General features: G+C 43.5%; 2 protein-coding genes across 7 annotated transcripts in view; one reads left to right on the forward strand and one right to left on the reverse strand.

The window, feature by feature from the left end:
- The window catches only part of SLC31A1 (solute carrier family 31 member 1), a 52320-nt gene extending 43269 nt beyond the window's left edge, over positions 1–9051 (forward strand). For all 3 annotated transcript variants that reach the window (XM_075579200.1, XM_075579201.1, XM_075579202.1), the window contains exons 3-5: positions 348–420; positions 4242–4410; positions 6378–9051. In XM_075579200.1, the coding sequence (XP_075435315.1) occupies positions 348–420; positions 4242–4410; positions 6378–6579 (444 nt within the window). In that variant the 3' untranslated portion in view covers positions 6580–9051. The remainder of the gene's footprint in view (positions 1–347; positions 421–4241; positions 4411–6377) is intronic.
- A 2125-nt stretch (positions 9052–11176) lies between these two features.
- On the reverse strand, positions 11177–17001 carry CDC26 (cell division cycle 26). Of its 4 annotated transcripts, none has more exons than XM_075579203.1 (3): positions 16931–17001; positions 14701–14876; positions 11177–12600 (listed from the first exon to the last, which is right to left on the reverse strand). In XM_075579203.1, exons 2-3 carry the CDS (start codon positions 14779–14781, stop codon positions 12427–12429), a joined length of 255 nt encoding a protein of 84 aa, XP_075435318.1. In that variant the 5' UTR covers positions 14782–14876; positions 16931–17001; the 3' UTR covers positions 11177–12426. The 4 variants fall into 4 exon arrangements, with proteins under 4 accessions (XP_075435318.1, XP_075435320.1, XP_075435321.1 ...); XM_075579205.1 differs by having other exon boundaries at positions 14701–14812; positions 16931–16985; XM_075579206.1 differs by lacking the exon at positions 16931–17001 and adding an exon at positions 16897–16926 and having other exon boundaries at positions 14701–14812.
- Between the last annotated feature and the right edge of the window lie 2 nt (positions 17002–17003).

Raw genomic sequence — 17003 nt, forward strand, 5'->3', positions numbered from 1 at the left:
TTTCGTCCAGGAGTGGCCAACTCCAGTTCTCAATGGCCACTAGGAGGTCAGTTTTCAGGATGTCCCTGCTTCAGCCCAGGTGGGTTGGCTGTTGACTGAGCAACTGATTGAGCCACCTGTGCTGAAGCAGGGATATCCTTAACCTGACCCGTTGGTGGCCCTTGAGGACTGGAGTTGGCCACTCCTGTTTGAGTCCCATTCACTCGAATGTACGTGAACTCTTCCCCGGCACTGGAAAGTTGACTTTAGAGCATGCTGTTTTAAGGCCTTTAAAGTCCCAGCATTTCCACTGACCGTGTCTCACTTGTATAACTCGTCTCCTTCTCTTGTGTTTTTGCTCTTCCCAGCACATGACGTTTTACTTTGGTTATGAGAACGTGGAGCTGCTGTTTTCTGGACTGGTGATTAATACAGGGGGAGGTCAGTCATTAACCACTCATGTGCGCCGTGAGTCTGATAACATTCACATGTTGTTGTCTCCCCTGTCGTGCTACATCCCGGACGCCTTTATCAGGAGGCATTTGACCACAATAAGAACAGCGGAAAGTCAGGAAAACAAAAACCCACAGCGCACGTACACAAATCTCTTGCAGGGAAGGGTCAGCCTGGGCCTTCTCTACACTTCAGTTGGTTCTTTTATTAACCTTTTTTTTTGTAAAGAATAGTTTTCTTAATTGCATTTAATTATTCCGTCCCAAAAAAATTAGCATTTACTTACTTTTTTCCCTGTATTCTTTCCTTGGTGAAGTTCTAGCTCCTACCGAGCATAAACACAACATGTATTCTGTGGCATTTGTAATTGAGCTTCTCACAATTGGGCTTTAGGGTCTAAAGTTGCTCATCTAAAAAAAATGATGTAAAAAAATAATCTTGAAAACGTTAAGAAATGGGTTCAATTGTAGATAATGTAACATTTCTGTTAATTTCTGTGTGTATCGGCAATGTCAGCATCTGGCAGGCACTTTTTTGGCACGAATGCTTTAACCCATTTGCTCTCCGATGGGTTCAAGTATTGGTGACAAAGTAAAAGCACTTGGGGATGTCACATCCTATCTATCGTTGTAATGGCTGTTTCCGTGTTTAAAAATAAGCCCAAAACGTGACTACAGAAATACATTGCACAAAATATACGGTGTTCGTTGTGGATTCATTTAGGGATTGTAATTTTAAACCTCAGTTCAGCCCCTAACTAGCCAAAAAAGAATTGGTGGGCAATAGGCGGTCAAGGGCCATCTTCCAGAAGACCTCCAGCAACCAATTGGAGAACTCGTCCAAGCAAGTAAGAAAGGGTGACTCTCAGCAAGACCAAATGTCAACTCTGCAAAGATGGAAATGAATGGAATAGGAGTAGAAATCGTTGAAGATTATCTTCCTTGGCCGGCAAGTAACAATGGATGGGAACCTTTTGAATGAAATCAATAGTAGAAGGAATATGGGATTGAGCGCATTTAGAAGAAATAAAACAATATCGCAAATGACACTTCCACTGTGCCTGAAGAGGAAAGTGTTCAACCAGCGTCCTCTGCCCGTGCTCACGGATTGGACGTGGAACTTGGACCCTGAATGGGAAGATAATGCAGTAGCTTCAGACGACTCAGACAAGGTTATTTAGCCAGGGGAAAAAAATACATTGAAGTTACAAAACATGTTTAGTAGGAAACTGGCGAAGTCTTGAAGAAACTTGGACGGGAAGCGGATTTAAGGTAAATTTATTCCAGCAGCTTGGTGATCGGTAGAGAAAGGAAAGCGGCCTGATTCTTTATTGAACCTTGGGACTCTAAGCAAGTTTCTGGAGGCAGATGTAAGGAGATAAGTGCTGTGTGTACAGTAGGTGTGAGAGAAGCCTACTCAGATAATTGGGTAACTTATTAAAAAAGTACTGGGAGATGAAACAGGGAAAATCTATGTTTTGTCTGGACTTGAGATGGCTAACCAAGTTCAATTAACATGTCACAATGATGGGTTTTGAAGTTGCATAGTAAGACAAAACGGCATATGAGTGGTTAAGAATGTCCAGTGTGAGGTGAATTTGGGGTGATATTAATTGGCATCAGCATCTGCTGTGCAATGTGCTTTCTGAACGGGCTTAGGCAGACTTTATTTCTATAAAGCAAGGGTGCGCAAACATTTTATTTTTCTTTGCGCCGCCCTGCCTGCTCTCTCTCCCTCCCCCCTTACCTTTCCTCCGGCATCGGCGGCGTCATTTGACATCACAACACCATGTGACGTCACGTTGTCATGGTGACGCGTCGCCAGAAGCCGCCGGGGAGAAGGTAGGAGACACAGAGGCCTTGCGTGCCCCCCGGCATTTTATTTCAATGTTGTGGGGAAGAGCGCGGGGGCCTCTAAGTGCCGCGCGCACCCCAGTTTGCGCATCCCTGCTATAATGTAGACCCGGTTTCGGATAGATTTTGCATGTCCGTTTGTCAATTGCAAACCAAATCTTACATTTTAGTCAAGCCACATACCTAAATATTTAAAGCTAGTAACTGAGGCAAGATTAGTGTTAGAGCGGGTTCTAATCAGTAGCTCTGTCAGGGGAAACTTTATTCAATTTAGCCTTCGTTCCAAACACTATAGTTACTGTTTTGTCAGTGTCTAAAAACAGTTTGTTTTGTGTGATTCAGTTTTCAGCCCTTGAAAATGTACTGCAGTCGTGATTTTTCAAAGGTTGAAAACGGGATAATGTATGTACGTATGTATGATTTATATTTTATTATATCAATCTTGGACTGTGTACATATAGGATAGTATCATCAGCGTACTTATGCAGATAAGTTGTCTTACAAACTGTGGGCAGGTCTTCTATAAAAACAGAAAAGTAAGGGCTGGGACCTGCTGCGCGGGCGGCCGCGTGAGCATTCCCCACCAGCAGGGGAATCCTCCCGAGCAGGCCCCCTCCCTGCACGGCTCACTACACGCTGTGACGCGTCAGCCGGCAGGGGATGCAAGAGAATTGTGATCCCGAGCAGTGACGCGTCACGTGATGCGCTGATAGCCAGGTGGGAGCGGGAGCTGTCAGACAGCTTCCTACACAAGGTAGGGGTGTGTGTGTGTGTGTGTCTGTCAGTCAGCGTGTGTCAGCGTGTGAGGAGAGCATTTGTGGGGGAAAGGGGAGGGAGCTGCTTACCTTCTGGCAGCCCGCAGCATATCCCTCCTGCAGCCCGGGAGCCCGAGCCCGTGGAGGGAGGGGGGGGAGTAGCGGGTCCCTCCGCTCAAGCCACGCCCCCTCCCGCTCCCTACAGACCGCATATCGCGGTCTGTGCCTGTCAGCGCGCCGCCTGTCTGCAGTGCGGGCGCGCTGACTGAGGGAGCGGGGCCTTAGCCTAAGGGCCCCAGAACAGAGCCTTGTCGGATCCCATAGGTAATTTCCAAGTGGTTGGAGTCCGAGACACGTCGGGATCTTTTTTATAAGAGTTAAACCAGTTTAGAGCATGGGGTCCAATACCAGAGTACTGAAGTTTGTTTAACATAATAGCGTGGTCAACGGTATCAAAAGGCTTCGCAAAATGTCCATGTCCAAAGAAGTATGGAGAGATGTATGCCGGGAATTACCCCAAAATGACAAAACAACGATTGAATGGATTTGAAACCAAATAAAAGTGTGACAGCATCACAAGGGGGAAGACACTGAAATGGCCGTGAGCTGAACATATCACAAGAAGAAATGACAATCGTTGGACGAAGACGGTCTTTTAAATTCCCCTTGGAATCCAGCCGAGGACCAAGACCAAAAGTAAGATGAGGGAATGAAATCAGCATTTGTTGGTGCAACATGGAGAAGAGGCTTGCAACCGCAGTAGCTGGAACATCATTGGGGAGGCTTCATCCAGCCGTTCTAGTATACGTTGGTAAACAGAACTAGGGCCTTAAGCACCTTGTAAAATAATAATTACAACAAGGCATTACAACAAACTTTAGGACCTGCTCTAGTGCCCTGGTCTGGATTCTATTATTTCCCTGTACCAATGATGGGAATCAGATTTCTCTTTGGTTCAACGCCCTTCCTATGTTTTTTCTGTTATTTGGCATGTACCTGTATACTTATCTAAAAAATATCTCTTGCCTTTTCTTTAAGATACTTTACTTTATCTGCATCATAACCACCATTGGTATTAAATTCCACATTTTTATTGCACTTGTTTCATTTCGTTCTTCATCTATGGTTTCGACTATGGTGTGTGGGACATTTTATGGTCTAACACCTGTTCTCTCTCTTGCCTTCCAACACCTTGGATCAGAAATGGCCGGTGCCTTTGTGGCTGTCTTCTTGCTGGCCATGCTGTACGAGGGACTGAAGATTTCACGGGAGAGCTTGCTGCGGAAGTCACAAGTTAGCATTCGCTACAACTCTATGCCCGTGCCTGGACCCAACGGAACAACTCTGATGGAGACGCACAAAACCGTAGGGTAAGAGCTGGCAACTTTTCTCAGCTTGTGCCCATCTCATCCACTCTTAACACTGAGATTAATTAAGCTCCAATTTGGGGGATCACACAACGATCCCATGTAAACTGCTAATTACTCACTTGAATGGCAGTGAATACGCCATCGGTGTGCGATGACCTTTATCGAAGCTTGGGGAATCTAACCAAAGGTGCTTTATTCTCCGACATGAGTGAGATAATACTTCTTTGAGAACTGTTGAACTGCCTCTCATGGGCTCAACCAACAAACCATCCACATTTGTCCAAAACATATATAAAAGGAGACAGAGAGACTTTCTAAACATGTAAAACAAACATTCAGAGGGTCCCAGACGTACATCAATTTCAGAATAATAAATATGAACTGCAACACTTTGTATAGAAGCAAAACAAATACAATCCTATTTACTTCAGTGTACATTTATTAAAGCGGCAAAACATGATACATCCTATTTAATTTTTTTTAAATAAATCTGTTCTGTAGTATTAGATAATACTGGCTGCATTTTTTTTCTTCTTAAACTCCTAATGCCATTTTAATTATTATTATTTTTTTGTTTTTTTGTTAAATGTGTTGGTCGTCCTGTGGTTGCTACAGCAACCATTTAGAAAGACCAGCCACTTATTATTATTTTGAAACGGGCTCTCACACACACACCTTTTTGAGCTCTGCCCTTTGGTAACAAAGTATCACAAACAGATCTGTTGCTACGTTCTAAACGGCAGACCCTATATTTTGCTGGACGCTGTAACAATAATGTGTTACTCTTAGTAATATAATGTTACAAATCAGCAGCAGCATTTCACTGACTGCAGCATAGTCAGAAGGCGGCCATTATGTTAGGCACACAATAAGATTTTTTTTTACAGATTTATAACATGAGCAGCAAACGATTGCCAGTGTAGGTAAGAGTGTAGAATTGTACATGGTCACATGCTTTACATATTAAAATAAGAAAAAAGGGGGAATGTAGTATTGCTGCTTTAAGGACATCAGAAGACGCCTCGAAATTGTCCTTTGCGTAATCCTATGACGGAAAACCATGAATGCAACACATGTTTTTTATTTCAAAATGTGATCTCTTTGGGATGAAAGCTCAAGGAGCTATATAGCTGCTATGAACAAACTTGGAATACTAGTCCTCTTCGAAGACTTAAGCACGTACAGATGTGTTATTTCTTGAGCAGACCAAAAACCTCTATCTTTCCATTCTGCCTCAAGTTTTTTTTAAATGTGATTTTAAGGCCGGCCTGACCTGCAGTTCAAGCTGCCGTATTTAAAAAAAAATCCCATTCAATATGTGCATCAATACAATCTGCACACTGACACGCGATTAGCTAAGCTGCAGATCAATATGTGCATCAATACAATCTGCACACTGACACGCGATTAGCTAAGCTGCAGATCAATATGTGCATCAATACAGTCTGCACACTGACACGTGATTAGCTAAGCTGCAGATCGATGCGTTCTCCTGTAATCGACTGTAATAGATCGCTTGCTCCGGGTTATTTAATTCAGTTCTTGCACAGCATTGTGGGTAATGTAGATCCTGGAATATGATTGACTGGGCAGTTACTAGATACAATTTGTGCACTGCTAGAGAGAGGGCGGGGCTCATGAGCCAGAGCCTATCAGAAGGGGAAGGGGCTGTCACTTTCGAAATGCTTCCTACATTAGAAACATTAAAAATGTCTCTAAAACATTCTATTTTTTATTTTATTTTCAATTCTACAAGTATTTTCTCATAGTACAGAACTGATTTATTAAAAGAAATACACATGTAGGATATTGCTTGAACTGCTGCTTTAAACCCACACAGTTACTTGTCCCATTAGCTAAAAGTTGCTGGTTAAGTGAAGCTGTTGAGTGTATTTAGCCTGGATGAGATTTCTGTTTGCATGGGAGGTCTCCTTTCAGCCTTCTTGTCTTTCTCTGCTCCTCTCCAGGCAGCAGATGATCAGCCTCCCGCACATGTTGCAGACATTTCTTCACGTCATCCAGGTGGTGTTGAGCTACTTCCTGATGTTGATCTTCATGACGTACAACGCGTACCTCTGCATCGCGGTCGCTGCTGGAGCAGGCACCGGGTACTTCTTGTTCAGCTGGAAAAAGGCAGTGGTGGTGGACATTACAGAGCACTGCCATTAGCAATGAACTCTGCGAGGGGCGGGTGAAGGGACAGGTCCTCCCTGTTATCTTGGCCTCCTAACACTGTGGTAGAATGGTTCCTAAGGATCCCCCAAAGAGGTACTAGGTTATTATGGTAACCAAACTCCTTCAGTGCCTTGATTGCAACTAAATCCATGTGATACATTTGGCTGTCATCACAGATCATGTGCACTAAAGTGCCACTTGAAGATGAAGGGGTTAAGGAGTATGGCAATGAAGATTCCCATCCTCACCCCCTCCCTCCTACAATAAGAAATTATGCTTTGTCGATCCACGTGGCTCGCTGTTGCCTCCGAAAGGCGTACAGCCTCCGGCCTCTCTCTGAATGGTACTGGATATTTCTGCAACAGTCAAAGACGGCGTGTTTTCCCTACAATAATGCCTTCCTGGAGTTGTTCGCACTGCATCAGCACGGTCAGCTGTGATCGCTGACACAAAGGCATTTGGGGAGCTGGGTTATTATTTGCTCATTCCTAATGTAACAAACGCTTGTAATTACCGATTGATACCCCAATTGATAGTGTCCTCTTGCCATTATGGTTATCAGTTGCCGTAGGCGTAATTGATTATTGTTTACAGCCAGGAGGTGCTGTCCAGTAGTAATGCCACCACTTTAAAAGTAAAGATATTTCGGATATATATTTAAGAGAAATGAATCTCCATTTGGTGCTACAGAAAATATTTTGTCAGGTCATATTCAAGGACATATTTAAATTCCTTAGGGGAAAATCAGGATGAAGCCCGTGTGTAGAACTGTAGTTCAAGACCAAATGTAAAGTATACTGGAATAGAAACCAACTGAAGCCCCACAGCAGTGTAGGGCCGCCTATGGGATCACATAAGAACCAGCACCTCTAGGTCTGAGTATATAAACACAGTTAGTGCAACTTCCATAGGCAGTGAGCCAAAGTGAGGAAATAACCGCTCTACGCACGGGTCACTTCTGTTGATTGAAGCAATAGAATTCATCCCTGCGTGCGTCCCGTCGGAGAAATCCCAAGTAGAAAATAGAAAAAAACATGGAGCACTGCAAAAAATGCAAGATAAAGCCCCAGTCGGGCGAGAAACGCGTCGGAGTGCCATTTCAGCTTCCTAATGGGCATTTTGTGTGTTAAACTTTTTTAGTTTTTGCACCGTTGATCCTGCCTCCAGTTCTCTTTGATTTTTGCAGTGCTCCGTGTTTTTTCTATTTAGTACTAAAGATATTTCGGATGCAGGTTCGCTTGATGCCTTAATGAATCTGGTTCTGATTCTAAAGTAGTAACGCTTTAAGTATATTAAAGGAGCAGTTGCCCCTATTATTTTTAGCGATTCCCCACCCACACACTTTTTTTTTGTGTGTTCATGTATAGGAAGCGGAGGGACTCCGGAGCTGAACCACATTACTTTCAGCTTTAGGGACACCCTGGTTACAGAGATACTTTAACGGGGGAAGGGCTGATACTATCTCCACCAGGGGAAACAAAATGGAGGTTTAAATCTCTTGTCACGCTGCCAATAGGAAGCAGCAACATTATCTGTTGTGGATTCCAATTGGCCCTCGTGACAGAGGATTTAAACCTCCCCTTAATACTGGCGGCAGCTTCTCTAGTATCTGTGGAAGCAAGGGGTCCCCGGAGCTGAAATGAACACTATTTAGCTCTGGGGAACCCTCCTTTCTCTACATATAAAACACGTGTGGTGGCAGAGGGAACTGCTGTAATGCTTCTACATTACTGAAATGTACACAAACTCTGACTTGTACTATTAGTCGGCATGTAATCATTCCGGTTAGGAATATTCCGTGATTCAGTTCAAACCGATATGATATTTGCTTTCCAAATCATCGTTTTCTTAATTGTCAGCATCTGAGCTGACGTCAGTCTGACAGGAGATATTGTAAAGTAAATCTAAAATATTTTTAAAAGGCGCTCAGCGCAGACTGCTTCTATAAATCATATTCTTCACACTTCTAGGTCAATCTGGACTCTTTAAATGCCGAATCCAAAATATGGATATTTAATAATTATTTTAGGTTGTCAAATTTCACGTTGGGGAATCGATAATTAAGAAGCAATGCTAAAAATACTTATCACTTGTGCCTAAATGTGGCATGCAGCCCTCGAGTTTCTCGAAGGTAACCCAACTCCTTATGTGCTTTATTACCACAGTGTTGGCATCCTAGATCTTCACTGCCTATTTAAAAAGAAATTGTGAACCAATAACCATGGATTAAGTTGTCAAATTTTACGTGAAGACATTAACAATTCTTTATTGGATCCTAATATAGATTGCAGAGAAGTCTACGCAAAAAGGACATTTTTCACTTTTATGTTAATTTTATTTAAGATCAACGTACTTGTGTATTTTTAGTGAAATAATGTTAAGATTGTATAAATTGTATGCTTTCCAATAGTAGAAACATCAAGGGACAAATTAAACATTTTAATAAAACAATACTACAGTACCTTTTATGAATGATTCTTCCGTTTAAAGATGATTATGGACTTGTTATCACACCTTGTGCTACGCGTTTGTGCCAAGTAAGTAAAGACTTGCACTGCTAAAGGTCACACCCACCCACGTGGCTCATGGTGTTTTTCGCAGGTGAAAAAAAGAGCGCTGAAAAGTTACGTCAATGTTCCGTTGTCCAATAACGACAGTCAAGGTCTGGGACATTTGGTCGTGGCTGTTTTGCCGCCACTCACCTTGCCGCAGGGACATGACGACCAAATGTGTGATTCCGAAATAAAGGGCCGTAGACCGGCAGCAAAGACTGCATTTTAAATATGGCTGCTTTTCCAAGACCTGTTCGCTGAAGCAGCTAAATAACGACTACACTATGGATACTGAATCCCTTTAAGTGAGCACATTCACCTGTCTCAGACAAGTTCACAACCCTGCCTTTCCTCATTATCTCTTAGCATACGGTGCTTCCACTGCAGCCAGGGACTCTGGGTAATTACATGCAAATGAGCACTCTGTGTGTCACTTTTTGCTTCTTAACCATTTTAACATGGGCCCCCTATAAGCTTATGCCTGCCGTATTACACAGCTTTTCAGCACAGCCTGGGTAACAGAAGTGCAGAGCCAGTAATCCTACTCACAGACAGCTGTTTCTACCTGCTGGGTCTCACCAGCGTGAGTTTGGCAGTGGCTACAACCAGACAGAAAGTTCTTGTGAGTAAAAAAAAAAAAGGTTACAAGTCCTACAGTGTACAACAAATAGAAAAACACTTGTGAGCACATTCACGGCTCAGACGGGTCCCTGCCTTTCCCCATTATCTCTTAGCATGCAGTACTGCCACTGCAGCCATTTAGGAAGGATTCCATCATTAGCCCCTTGCACAAACCGCATGTTGTGTAGCAGTAGATTTTGGGGTCTAACTTGTAAGAACAAGCTAGCTTATCTTACCATGCCGGGGATGCTTTTAAGGTCTATTGATTTTAACAGGGATTAAACTTCCCATACAAGACGACTTCCTCACAGCATATTGGATATGGACCTCTGTCCATCGACACTGATGGGATCCTCTTACTGTTTTCACAACGCTATCTTTATTTCAAATAACTGGAAAATGCATCAAAACAATTTTTATTGTAATATCTAACCTAGAAAACAGAATAAACGGTAAACCTGTCTACTATATAATCTTTAAAGGAGCAGTTCCCACAATGTTTGCCCTATGTTGACAGCGAGCTCCTTGTGAAGCCCTTTAAAGTTGCAGACCAAGCAGTATCCTACATGTTTTTTTTTAATAAATCTGTACTGCATAAATACTTGTAATAAATAAATATATAAAAAAATTCTGTGACATTTTTAATGTATTATAATGTAACAAGCATTTTTTTTCTATAGCGACCATTTACACAGTCATCCCCTTCCTCTTCTGAAACAGGCTCTGGCACACCCCTTTTTTAGTCGTGCCCTCTCTCTGCAGTGCAACAATTCTAACTAGTGACTGCCTGGTCACACGATCTTCCCCACAGAACTTTGCATCTTTGGTTCTCTTCTGCACTGACAGCCACTTAGTGAACCCGAGCCAAATCTTCACCGATCGATCACAGGAGAACGGATCGATCGGCAACTTGGCTAATTACTTATCATTGTGTGGATTGTATTGATGCACATTATTAAGAGGGAAAAAAATGAAAACAAATAAAGGTAGCTTGGATTGCTGCTTTAAAGCAGCAGTCTAAGCTGCTGTTTTTACATTTTCCCTTTAATGTGCATCAATGCAATCCACACAATAAATAATTGGCTAAGTTGCAGATCGATGGGCAAAGATTCGGCTCGGGGGTTCACTAAATGGCTGTCAGTGCAGCAGAAGGACCAAAGATGCAAAGTTCTGTGGGGAAGGTCATGTGACCAGGCAGTCACTAGATACAATTGGTGCACTGCTACAGAGAGGGCAGGACTCAAAAAGGGGTGTGCCAGAGCCTGTTTCAGAAGAAGGGGATGTGACTTTGTAAATGGTAGCTATGGAAACAAAAAATGCTTGTTACATTTTAATACATTAAAATTTATATTTAGCTTTTTTTTTTTTTTAAATAAGTTTTCATAATACAGAACTGATTTTCTTTTAAAAAAAAAAAAAAAAAGGAGGATATTGCTTGGTCTGCAGCTTTAAAAATTGGTCTTTTTGGTCCGGTAATGTTACAAATTGAGACTTGGCCATTTAAGTTTTGGCTGATTTCAGGAATAAACTATTCAACAACCACTGAACATGGATACGACTATAGCAGGAGTGGCCAACTCCAGTCCTCAAGGGACACTAACAGGGCAGGTTTTAAGGATATCCCCGCTTCAGCACAGGTGTCTGTCAATTAGGATCTCAAGCATGGGAAAGTGAACCTCATGTGGCTAATTATGTAAAGGGCAGTCTTCACTGTCCGTTTTATTAAAATTCCCTTGGCTTTCATGAGTAGATGGTTATTTTGTTGGGTGACATTTTTAAATGAGATTGGGGGGGGGGTGATTTTCAGAGCAGCCTTGTGAATAAAACTTGGATTCTTCGGCACGGGCCAGCAGAAGACCAGGCAATCAACTTTCTCAGCAATTCTAGTTACATAATAGACCTACATCTGCAAGTACCAGTCACTCAGTAAAAAAGGTAGGTAAGTGGTTTTTACAAGGCTGATTTAGGGGATACTCCGCAGCTGACTTATTAAACCTTTAACATTTATAGTCTCCCTTCTCTAGGTACATTTTCCTGGTTGGAAGGAACTAGCATTTGAGTGAAATTGCTCATACAACATTAGCACTGACCTAAATTTACCTCGTTAAATGGCCAATGATCATTTCGTTTATCTCAAATGTCTTGCCCCTGAAGGCACACCAGTGACACATCCAGAAACAAAGAAGCCTCTAATGTAATTGGGAAGCAGAGCAATTATATGGACATTTTGCAGACTGATAAATCACAGCTCAACCCCCCAGGGCTGATGTGCTGCATTAAGCACGTAAAATACGAAAACTTTACCATTGATTATGGAGATGTGATGTTGTATTAGATTTCTGTTTGGGTGACAACCCGAGTTTAAGAGTGCTGGTTTATTGCCCTGAAAAGCATCCTGCAACATGTTCAATTATCCACAGTTTAACCAATTCGCAGCCAGAAATATGTTTCATTACAAAGTACGCCTCGCCATCTGTTGGTACTCATCTAGGGGAAAAAGAAAATACCTGCAGAGAATAATAAAGACTTTCATAACAAAAAAAAAAAGTATATAAATTAGTTATGAGTAATGTCTAGCTGCCCCAGTGTTCAGTCACTGGCTGTTTCCTGGGTTCCCAAAGTCCGTGACATGGAACACGCTGGGGGAGGGGGGGTGACACAATCCTCATTAAAATTCAAAGTTTCCAAACTGTGTGGTGTGGCTGTTTGGTTTGGGCTGCGGTTTGTATCCGATTCGGTCGTGGATGGTCTGTTCTCGGGTCTTGGAGTCAACGGTGAGGGAGACTGATGCATCCGTTTCACTGGCTGCCAAGTCCACATCGTCACGTTGCTTTTTCCGACTCTGTGGACAAGTTGAAAGGACTCGGTGATTGGAGTGGGACACATCTGCACACTCCAGGGAATTCAGTCTCTCTTAGCACCAAAGTGGACTAAGGACAGGGGTCATGTTTAATACATTAAATTGACCTTTAAAAATACTTACAATTTTGGGGCCTATGCAGAGAGCAGCGAATTTTAAAATTGGCGAATTTATTAAAAAGTAGCTTTTTTGGAGAGTTTTAATCTCCATATGCAGAAAAGTGCGAATTCTGCTATGTTTAACATGGATGCGTGTGGCGAGTTTAAATTGGCGAGATGCGCGCTTCAGAAATGTGTTAAAACAAATTTGCGCCTTTTTTTTTCCCTTTGCAATGGCCGCGAGCGGCAGTTTTTTTTTGCGAGGCAAAACGGAGACAATCGCGCCATTTTATTGGCGCGAACAGCCGCTAGATGCCGTTCGCGCCTCTCTGCATTAGGATATTTTTAAAACTGGCGAGATTGAGGTTCTCGCCAGCCGCGAGGCGAGTTTTACAAATAGAAAAGAAAAATTGGCGCGTTTTTCGGAACTCGCCATTTTCTGCTGCTTTCTGTGCGATTTTCTCCAAAAAATGGCGAATTTCGAAATAGCGCTGCTCTCTGCATAGGCCCCTTAGTTTTTTATATATTTGTTTTTAAACTTGACACATCCATGGTGGTAAAAAATTTTTTTTTAAATATTTTAATGTCTTGGCAATAAAACTATCCATCCTCAAAGCCACAGGTAAATTGTTCTTTTACAGTGTTTGACAAACGATGGCATCGTAATTGCTTTACAAACAGATAATGATAGGCAACGGGTAAGCATGAATTCTGCAGATCGGAAAAAGTCAACATTCATTTTCCACAAGATATAAAAATAGGTATCAGGGAAAACAGAAGGACCTTGTGTACAACTGGAAGAGGGGGAAAGGAGGCATATGAATGAAACTTTAAAAAAATATTAAAGCTGCAGTTCAAGCTGTCGAAGTTATTAGCTAAGTTGCCAATCGATCCGTTCTCGTGTGATCGGCTGGGGGTTCATTAAATGCATCTTGGGTCCTCTTCTACTGCACTGACAGCCAAAGTTCTGAGAGGAAGATCATGTGACCAGGCAGGCACTAGATTCAATTGGTTTACTGCTAGAGGGCAGGGCTCAAAAAGGTGATGCTGTTTCAGAAGGGGGTGTGACTTTGTAAATGGTTGCTATAGGAACAAAAATGCTTGTTCCGTTAGAATACATAAAAAGTCTTTAAAATTGTTTTATTTTTTTTTTTAAATGCTACAAGTATTTTCTCATAGTACAGAACTGATTTATTTAAAAAAAAAAAAACACGTAGGATATTGCTTGAATTGCAGCTTTAAAGGGTTTCAGCAAAGTACAGGAGGGAAGCATATTTCACAGAAGGGGAAACGCTAGAACAGGGATGCGCGAGATTTTGCTGGGTGGGGGGTGGCGCGGGCGGTTGCAGGGGCCCCGCGCTCTTCCCCACGGCATTTAAATTAAATGCCGGCGGATCGCGTGAGGCCCCTGCAAAACTTCACTTACCGAGATTCAGCCGGTTGTGACGCGTCGCCATGGCAGCAAATGACGCCGCGAGGCCATGTGAAGTGACGCGTCAAATGACGCCGCGGGTCACGTGACATGACGTCCAATGACGCCTAACATGAGGTGACAAAGGCCAATACAGGAAGGGAATTACAAAATAAAAGGTTGGGATATACACAAGGCGGATCATTGGCATTATATAAAATAGTACCAATGATCAAATCGGGTCTGAGGTTTAACAACAGATTTAAAAAAAAAAAAAAAAAGGGCAGATTAAGTAGCCCAAGTGGTTCTCATCTGCCACAAATGTCTGTCTCGGTTACTTTGAATCCTAATGAATACTTGTCTTTTTTTCTTTACAAGGTGTCAATCTGTTCTATAAAGCATGGCACTGTCCTGTGAATGACCCAGTATTATCAATAAGGGTCCAGCAGACTAACCGTTCGGAGTTCGATGATTATTGGACACACAAACAACCCTGCGTTAGTTATATTCCGAACGTGTAGGGTGGTCTTACTCTTCTCTCGCTATTGGGATGTGGCACCAACCTGAGCTCACCTCTAGGTCCTTCCTAATGCTCTCAAACTCTTCTATATCATCCAGCTTCAGCTCTAGACGGGTAGGTTTCCTGCGCAGCATCTTCTGCCCGTGTCCAAGAGTAGAGTGTCAGCTGGTAATCAGATCCAAGATAACACAATCACATGAGGCTCGGTGCACAGCAGGTATGTTCTAAGCTGTATACAAAAAATAAGTGCGCAACCCAAAAAACAACTCAATCGTGTAGAAGACAATGTCTAATAGTGAAACACATATAATACTAATCCTTATAAATAGTTGTTACATTGAACAAAAAATACTATATAAGGCACAGCCCTACTGTGGAAGTGAAAAATGTATATAAACCATACAAAACCGTTGGTGTTGGCGTATGCTGCTATAATTACAGAGTGGCCCAGCACTCCCACGAACTAAAGATAGGAAACAAGAAAAAAAGCGCAAAACGCAAATAGTGAAGTATATCAAATTAAATATTTTAGTGATAAAAAGGTGAGTATTCTGCGTACATCAAAGTTATAGAACATTCACATTTATGTGTATCAATACACGAAATTACCACACAGCAATCATCAGGGGGGAGGGCCAGGGGGATGTATCTCTGGTAAGTCGTCTCCCGCAGTTTCCAGATGTCATCTGGGTCTTTCACGGTGACAGCAACCTGCAACCAGCATCCAGGCCGTCCGAGGAATGAAGGTGGTAAGACCACTTGATCGTCTGTCCCGTAATGCACACTATGTGTGTAATCCAAGGAAAGTTCCTGCAGTCATCAACCGGTCATTCGGTAGCGCGGGTGCACAGGAAAGTGTTCCCACTGCAGTCAATCTGACCGGCGCTCGGCAATGATTGTCCGCCTTAGTGATCGCGCATCGATATGACGTCACACAGAAAAGGTCCTGTGTAAGCTGGGACAGACGATCAAGTGGTCTTACCACCTTCATTCCTCGGACGATCTGGATGCTGGTTGCAGGTTGCTGTCACCGTGAAAGACCCAGATGACATCTGGAAACTGCGGGAGACGACTTACCAGAGATACATCCCCCTGACCCTCCACCCTGATGATTGCTGTGCGGTAATTTCGTGTATTGATACACGTAAATGCGAATGTTCTATAACTTTGATGTACGCAGAATACTCACCTTTTTATCACTAAAATATTTAATTTGATATACTTCACTATTTGCGCTTTTTTTCTTGTTTCCCATGTTCTAAGCTGTGTTTAATGAGCATGACATAACGGACAGTGTGTGATAAGCAGCAGTCTGCACCATAACATTAGCAGATGCACAAGCTGGGGTTAAAAGGAGGGCAGGAGCCGAATGCAAGAACTCATTACCCCAGTCACGCTGCTTCTACCCGGCTGCCCTCATTACCCCAGTCACACTACGTCTACCCTGCTGCCCTCATTACCCCAGTCACGCTGCTTCTACCCTGCTGCCCTCATTACCCGTCACACTGCTTCTACCCTGCTGTCCTCATTACCCGTCACACTGCTTCTACCCTGCTGCCCTCATTACCCGTCACACTGCTTCTAACCTGCTGCCCTCATTACCCCAGTCACGCTGCTTCTACCCTGCTGCCCTCATTACCCCAGTCACACTGCTTCTACCCAGCTGCCCTCATTACCCCAGTCACATTGCTGCAACCCTCATTACCCCAGTCACACTGCTTCTACCCTGCTGCCCTCATTACCCCAGTCACACTACGTCTACCCTGCTGCCCTCATTACCCGTCACACTGCTTCTACCCTGCTGCCCTCATTACCCCAGTCACACTGCTTCTACCCTGCTGCCCTCATTACCCCAGTCACACTGCTTCTACCCTCATTACCCCAGTCACACTGCTTCTACCCTGCTGCCCTCATTACCCCAGTCACACTGCTTCTACCCTGCTGCCCTCATTACCCCAGTCACACTGCTTCTACCCGGCTGCCCTCTTATTGCCCCAGTCATGCTGCTTCTACCCTGCTGCCCTCATTACCCCAGTCACACTGCTTCTACCCGGCTGCCCTCTTATTGCCCCAGTCATGCTGCTTCTACCCTGCTGCCCTCATTACCCCAGTCACACTGCTTCTACCCGGCTGCCCTCTTATTGCCCCAGTCATGCTGCTTCTACCCTGCTGCCCTCATTACCCCAGTCATACCCTGCTGCCCTCATTACCCCAGTCACGCTGCTTCTACCCCGCTGCCCTCTCATTACCCCAGGTATCACCCCTCTGCCTCTTCCCAGTTACCTCTGTGACCCGCTCCCAACAACCACTTCCGCCCGCACCTCGCGTCTTCCCACCATGCACCGCAACTTCCGGT

This window comes from Ascaphus truei, chromosome 21, assembly GCF_040206685.1.
Source record: "Ascaphus truei isolate aAscTru1 chromosome 21, aAscTru1.hap1, whole genome shotgun sequence".
NCBI classification, from domain to species: Eukaryota; Metazoa; Chordata; class Amphibia; order Anura; family Ascaphidae; genus Ascaphus; species Ascaphus truei.

Bases quoted from the DNA above. Each gene is read 5' to 3' on its own strand.
- CDC26 (XM_075579203.1), bottom strand. From the start codon at position 14,781: ATGCTGCGCAGGAAACCTACCCGTCTAGAGCTGAAGCTGGATGATATA. The intron at 12,601-14,700 runs GTGAGCTCAGGT...ACTTGTCCACAG, and splicing joins GCATTAGGAAGGACCTAGAG to AGTCGGAAAAAGCAACGTGA.